Source organism: Physella acuta, unplaced genomic scaffold (assembly GCF_028476545.2).
Source record: "Physella acuta isolate Inbredline_101_S28 unplaced genomic scaffold, ASM2847654v3 ptg000574l, whole genome shotgun sequence".
Lineage (NCBI taxonomy): Eukaryota > Metazoa > Mollusca > Gastropoda > Physidae > Physella > Physella acuta.
In genome coordinates, this window is record NW_026732093.1 from 301008 (window position 1) to 308824 (window position 7817).

Genomic DNA, 7817 nt, shown 5'->3' on the forward strand with positions numbered 1-7817 from the left:
TTTTATTCTGTTATGGTTTCAGTTATAAAGTTATTACAATAAATAGCTCACATTTAGCAGAGGACAAATATCTGCAAGGTTGAAGGAACATTTTTCATGATCCAAGGATCTAAAATATGTATCTTTGAGGGAAGATTTTTTTTTTAAAAAGTATCTACAAAAAATTTTCCAAACACGGGAATGTGTTGGTATTGAGTGTGAATATGCTGTTTCATGTTATACTAGGGGTTACATTTAATTCATTTTATACTAGGGGTAATATTTAATTCGTGTTTCATGTTATAATAGGGGTAACATTTAATTCATTGGAATTGGTCATCGATTAGCTCCTTAATCGTAGTAGTTGTAAATATTAGTTCCCTACATGTGGTACTGGTAAACTACTACTACTAGTAGTTCATTACAAATAGTTCCTTACTGTTGGTATCATTTAGTTGTCTGCAAATAGCAGGCAGTCATGAGGGATATAGAGATCATCAGATAAACTTACACAGACAATGTCATCCATCATTAAATTAACTTACATCAAGACAAACTTTCACCCGCTACAACATGACTGACATCAAGGGTCAGCTATGACTGACATCAAGAGTTAGCCATCGGAAGATTAAATTAATTCAAAATAAATTAACATCGAAGAATTTTTTTAACATGAACAAAAGCATTCATCAGTCACCGGCAGTTTGATCTTTTCCCATTTGCATTTCATGGTTGTCCCCCTTTTCTTCTCGTCCTCGGTCTCATTGTACTCGTCCTTTCTACCAGACGACCGCCCCTCGTGTCTGCTGAGCAGATGAATGAACGTGTTTGGTCGCATGGTGACATGGGTGTCCGACCCGTTCGAGTTTTGTATCCTGTATTTGACGAGATCGAAATTCGGCGTCTCGTGGTGCGTGTTGTTCCGACTTCCGTTTTCTGCCACGGTCGATCTGGGCTTCCGGTCCAACCGTCTGATGGGCTTGTATCGACACGCCCACCTGAGGACTTGGATGGTCTTCGGTTTGGCGGCAACGCAGTGCATGCCGGGCGGCCACGAGCAGGCGGCAGGTTTGGGGGCGGCCATTGTGTGAAGCGCGCCCTCTGGCGGCTGACACAGGCCGCGCTTGATCCAGCGGGGCCAGAAGAGGAGCCCCAGGTCCTCCCACTGGTAGTACACGCGGCACGACGCCTTCTCCACCAGCCACGTCTGCACCAGCCGCATCACGTGCTCCACCAGATCCCCGCCACCAGCCAGCTGATCCACCGCGTCCACCCCGCCGTCGTCCCCGCTGACGTTGTCGCGCCCGTACTTGGCGCGGAGCGTCTGCTCCAAAGCCTGCAGGTTGGTGCTCTCCAGGTCTGGAATCAAAGCCGAGTCGGTTTTGGCCTGCACATGTAGCTTGAGCAGGTCGTGGGGGAGTTCTGTTGACATCCAGAAGGCATTGAAATCTTTTCCCAGTCGCCGCATCAGCTTCTTTGGCTGTAAGGCAAAAGTGAATCGTTCATTTGAAGTCAACACCAGTCATTCATAGAAACATTTATACCACTAGCGCTCAAATATACAACTACTTTACGTTTCATTTTTCTTTAGATCAGATTACGAAACGTGGGGGGAGGGGGGGGGGGGAGATGATCTGCAAAACCGTGAGACTGCACTACACTGATCACAGAAGCATTTTGCTAATAGAACCATATATTTAATAGAATCATTTTTTTTCTAAGAAGGGCCGTTGTTCTTTTTTAATGAACATGCATTGATACCAGCCGTCAGGCCCCATCAGCAGTTTCACCAAAATATTTTCAGCCAGTAAGTCAGTAAGCTTACCTTAAGATCCAAATAACAAACTTACCAAGAAAAACTGAACATACTTTAAGATCAGAGTTTCTTCGTGAGACAGATCCCTCCCCCCCCCCCTTTCCGAACGAAATTGAATTTATATAGAAAACATATACTTTTATCAGTGTCTGCCCCCTGCCGGAGAAAAAAGTCTGGAAGAAACACTGTTGAAGATCAAATGACAGAAATTCACAAAGAAAAATGTACCTACATTAAGAATAAGATCCACTTTTTTATTAAAGAATTTTACAAGGACAACAGAACTTACTTTGAGATCCTTAGTGCCGGGTGTGAGCTGTTGAAAGTTTCCTCCGAACAAAGTTTGTGCCAGAGAGGTTCCATCATGAGCTGGCTTGGTCTGGGTGATAAGATAGAGGGGGGGGGGGGAATCTTAGTCAACGATTGTACATGTTAATTAATAGCTGGAACACACAACACACATGACCACATCACTACATCACGTGACTACATCACGTGTGCAAGAGATAACGTGACGGATGAAGTAGGGTCCACCTGATTCTTATTGACCTCGGCATGTGAAGGAATTGTGTGACCACCAGTGTTTCTTCCAGACTTTTTTTCTACAGGGGGGGGGGGGGGGGGGGAGGGCACTTGATATTTTTGGGGGGGGGGGGGGGGGGGAACTGGTGAAAGTATATGTTTACTATATAAATTCCATTTCGTTCGGGGGGGGGCGGTAGACTATATTCGAGGGGGGGGGGGGTGCTTCGACCCCCCCCCCCCCCCCCCCCGAAGAGATGCCTGGAAGAAACTCTGGTGACCACCACGATGCCAAGTGCCCGAGTGGGCTGGAGTTTGCCCTCTTGTAAAAAATTGAACTTAAGACCCCCTGGGTTAGTAACCCAATTAAATCGTGAGCCTCGAGTTAACCCGCCGGCCCGCAGTAAACAAGCGAACCAGTGAGCCAGGCATAAGATAGTCAAAACTTGAGTTGATCTGAGGGCAGGGGAGCGATGGTGGAGATCAATTAAATATTCAAGATTCTCCATATATATACGAAGAGTGCCAAGATTCTATCTTTAATTTGCATGTAAAAACTAAGGCGTGGCCAAGATGTAGATTTTTAGCAATCGTTCAAACTGAATACATCGCTTTCTCTTAAGAGAATTTTAAGAAACGTGTCGACCCATACATATTTCTTGCTGTGTCGTGTCGACGAATACACATTTCTATGTCGTGTCGACCCATACACATTTCTATGTCGTGTCGACCCATACACATTTCTATCTCTTGTCGACCCATACACATTTCTATGTCGTGTCGACCCATACACATTTCTATGTCGTGTCGACCCATACACATTTCTGGCCATGTCATGTCAAGTCATACACATTTCTGGCCATATCGTGTCGACCCATACACATTTCTATGTCGTGTCGACCCATACACATTTCTATGTCGTGTCGACCCATACACATTTCTATGTCGTGTCGACCCATACACATTTTCTAAGTCGTGTCGACCCATACACATTTCTGACTGTGTCGTGTCGACCCAAACACATTTCTCAAGATGACTAAACAGGTGAAGCTACGGAAATTTCCATCCTGTCCTACATTACATAGCTAATAAATACTTTATGTCTAGGTAAAAAAATGGTTTGTTTATCCTAATAAACTGTAAAATGTAATAAATTACTTGTAAATTGGACCGTCTAATATACTACATTTGGAATTTTTAAAATTATGTACCTGTATAATAATAACCCCACAAACGACACAATGCCAACCTTCCTGTCGGCCAAAAACCAGTCACACCTACTCACCTGTAAACTGCAGGTAATTCCAGCCAAAGCATGAAGCACCAGCACCACTGCCAACATTGAGAGCATGTTTGTCGTTGTTTGCTGTGGAGCAGAAAAAAACATGTTGACAGGGGCGCGTAACTCATTAAGACAAACAAGAGTTGCCTCCTCGAGTACTGCGGCTGTATCGTTCAGCCATTCGCTACTTGCTAATTCGGTGCCCTATCAAAACATGGGCTAATTAAGGTAATGGCCGTTACAGGTCACTGATCTCAACAGCGTACATGTTTGTAAGACGACTGATCCTGGACCAACAATTCGCTAGACACAACAAGCGTCACACGACAAGCGTCACACGACAAGCGTCACACAACAAGCGTCACACGACAAGCGTCACACGACAACAGATTACTGGTGTGTGACCAACTACTACAGCATCTGTCATATGAGTATCTCATCTGTCATACAACATCATCAGATGGTCATCTGTCATACAACATCAGCCTAAGGTCATCTTTCATACAACATCACCATAAGGTCATATGTCATACAACATCACCATAAGGTCATCTGTCATACAACATCATCATATGGTCATATGTCATACAACATCAGCATAAGGTCATATGTCATACAACATCACCATAAGGTCATCTGTCATACAACATCCCCATAAGGTCATATGTCATACAACATCCCCATAAGGTCATATGTCATACAACATCGCCATAAGGTCATATGTCATACAACATCATCATAAGGTCATATGTCATACAACATCCCCATAAGGTCATATGTCATACAACATCCCCATAAGGTCATATGTCATACAACATCGCCATAAGGTCATATGTCATTCAACATCATCATAAGGTCATATGTCATACAACATCGCCATAAGGTCATATGTCATTCAACATCATCATAAGGTCATATGTCATACAACATCATCATAAGGTCATATGTCATACAACATCCCCATAAGGTCATATGTCATACAACATCCCCATAAGGTCATATGTCATACAACATCGCCATAAGGTCATATGTCATTCAACATCATCATAAGGTCATATGTCATACAACATCGCCATAAGGTCATATGTCATTCAACATCATCATAAGGTCATATGTCATACAACATCCCCATAAGGTCATATGTCATACAACATCCCCATAAGGTCATATGTCATACAACATCGCCATAAGGTCATATGTCATTCAACATCATCATAAGGTCATATGTCATACAACATCGCCATAAGGTCATATGTCATTCAACATCATCATAAGGTCATATGTCATACAACATCGCCATAAGGTCATATGTCATTCAACATCATCATAAGGTCATATGTCATACAACATCCCCATAAGGTCATATGTCATACAACATCCCCATAAGGTCATATGTCATACAACATCGCCATAAGGTCATATGTCATTCAACATCATCATAAGGTCATATGTCATACAACATCGCCATAAGGTCATATGTCATTCAACATCATCATAAGGTCTTCTATCATATATCATAAGGTCCTCTGTCATACAACATCATTGTTCATTAGTCTATCGTACATCAACTTAGTTTACTAGGCTGTCATACAGCTAATATCGGCGTGGGGGTCGGCGTGGTCGAGTCGGTAAAGCTCATGGTTGCTAAACCGAAAAGTCTCGAGTTCGAACCCTCGGGCAGATGAGGCTCGTTAGCTGGGGACAGCCACTCTTCTAGGAGAGACAACTCCAAAATTAAACAACTGCTGCCTTGTAGTTTGTTCTTGGTTGGACAAAGGCTATGGAAGCAAATCCAAAAAAAAAAAAAGCAGGCTGAAATCGGAGTCAATGACCTAAATGGCGCATAACCAGTTGACACGTAACGCTTAATTGTGTTGGAGGCGTGGTCGAGTCGGCAAAAAGTTCATGGTTGATAAATTCGAACAAAGTCTCGAGTTCAAACCCACTGGCAGATAAATCTCGATCCCCTTCAACACGAATAATTAAGAACGAAGAAGAAGAAAGAAGACAGCTAATATAGTTAGACTGTTATACAGCATGTCACTTCACTAGTTTGTCATGCATAATATCAGGTAAAGCACCATCACAACACAGGCAGCACACGAATACAGATAACACACAACACAGGTAACATAAACACGGGTAACACACAAACAGTTAATACACAACACACCAACACGACACTGGTAACACATAACACAGGTAAAACACCAACACAGATAAAACACCAACACAGGTAACACACAATACACCAACACGACACAAGTAACACACCGACACGACACAGGTATCACACACAGGTAAAACACACAGGTAACACATACAGGTAACACAACATAGGTAACACACCAATACAACACAGGTAACACAACACAGGTAACACACCAATACAACACAGGTAACACACGACACAGGTAACACACCAATACAACACAGGTAACACAACACAGGTAACACACGACACAGGTAACACACCAATACAACACAGGTAACACGACACAGGTAACACACCAATACAACACAGGTAACACGACACAGGTAACACACCAATACAACACAGGTGACACACACCACGACACAGGTAACAACACAGGTAACTCACTAACACAGGTAACACCAACCTGTGATAAAGAAAAAAACGTAAACACCTCAACATGTACGCCCACGCCTTGCACCGACTCAACTCACCATCAGGTAAATGCATTATGCAACTCTGCCCCATGCACTTCACCGCTGTCAGAATGTCGCAAATCGTGCTCGAATCGTGAGGATTTTTGGTGTGTGGGGAACAGGCGGATTCATAGCGTCACGCGGAGTTACGAAATCGTGATCAATATATAGTTATTGGAAAAAAAAACAGAAAATTCTAGAAAAATAGAAGATTCTAGATAAAATGGATAATTCTAGAGAAAACTGATATTATTCTAGAAAAAAATAGATAATTCTGGACAAAGTAGAAATAATTCTAGAAAAATAGAAAAATAAAAATAATAGATAATTTTGAAAAATAGAGAAAATTCTTGAAAAAAATTAGATAATTCTGGAAAAAGTAGAGATGATTCTAGAAAAATAGAAGAATTAAAAAAAAAAAGATAATTCTTGAAAAAATAGAGAAAATTCTTGAAACAAAAATAGATTTTTAGAAAAAAAGTTGATTCTCTTAGGAAAAAAATCTTCCCTTTTCGGACGTTGCTAATCAAGCATGCGACCCCAAACCTAATAAATCTTGTCCTAATCTAACCCTTACTGCCACGTTTGCTTGTAATGCAGATCAATACAGATTGTGAGACCTTTCATAAAACTACAAAACTACAAGTGATTTCAATGTATGAAAGTAATATATTGCATACAGGAATTTCATACAAATTTTGAACAGCTGTCTGTGAAATTAAATTACCTACTACGTTTGGCTTGAGGCAGTATTGATTATGCGAGTTAAAGTTTCGCCAGAATAGACAAGTGACGTCCAAACGTTGCCAGCAGCCATACTTACACCATAGTCTCAACTCACGTATATGTCCAGTTACCACCGACTCCTTGCAATTTAGATGTGACCAATCACCACTGACCCCTAGTAACTTAGACTTGACCAATCACCACTGACCCCTAGTAACTTAGACTTGACCAATCACCACTGACCCCTAGTAACTTAGACTTGACCAATCACCACTGACCCCTAGTAACTTAGACTTGACCAATCACCACTGACCCCTAGTAACTTAGACTTGACCAATCACCACTGACCCCTAGTAACTTAGACTTGACCAATCACCACTGACCCCTAGTAACTTAGACTTGACCAATCACCACTGACCCCTAGTAACTTAGACTTGACCAATCACCACTGACCCCTAGTAACTTAGACTTGACCAGTCACCACTGACCCCTAGTAACTTAGACTTGACCAATCACCACTGACCCCTAGTAACTTAGACTTGACCAATCACCACTGACCCCTAGTAACTTAGACTTGACCAATCACCACTAACCCCTAGTAACTTAGACTTGACCAATCACCACTAACCCCTAGTAACTTAGACTTGACCAATCACCACTAACCCCTAGTAACTTAGACTTGACCAATCACCACTAACCCCTAGTAACTTAGACTTGACCAATCACCACTAACCCCTAGTAACTTAGACTTGACCAATCACCACTAACCCCTAGTAACTTAGACTTGACCAATCACCACTGACCCCTAGCAACGTAGACTTG

The 7817-nt window shown here is 42.1% G+C and overlaps 1 protein-coding gene across 1 annotated transcript; it reads right to left on the bottom strand.

The window, feature by feature from the left end:
- Window position 1: 1 nt before the first annotated feature.
- LOC131946866 (noggin) lies at window positions 2–6281 on the bottom strand. Its single transcript, XM_059307847.1, has 4 exons — window positions 6221–6281; window positions 3603–3683; window positions 2085–2174; window positions 2–1459 (listed from the first exon to the last, which is right to left on the bottom strand). The coding sequence occupies exons 2-4, from the start codon at window positions 3666–3668 to the stop codon at window positions 647–649; spliced, it is 969 nt and encodes a 322-aa protein (XP_059163830.1). The 5' UTR covers window positions 3669–3683; window positions 6221–6281; the 3' UTR covers window positions 2–646.
- Window positions 6282–7817: the final 1536 nt, after the last annotated feature.

Excerpts from the sequence above, each read along its gene's own strand:
- LOC131946866 (XM_059307847.1), bottom strand. The coding sequence starts at position 3,668 with ATGCTCTCAATGTTGGCAGTGGTGCTGGTGCTTCATGCTTTGGCTGGA. Across the intron at positions 2,175-3,602 it reads GAATTACCTGCAGTTTACAG|ACCAAGCCAGCTCATGATGG; the intron begins GTGAGTAGGTGT and ends CTTATCACCCAG. Across the intron at positions 1,460-2,084 it reads CCGGCACTAAGGATCTCAAA|CCAAAGAAGCTGATGCGGCG; the intron begins GTAAGTTCTGTT and ends TTTGCCTTACAG.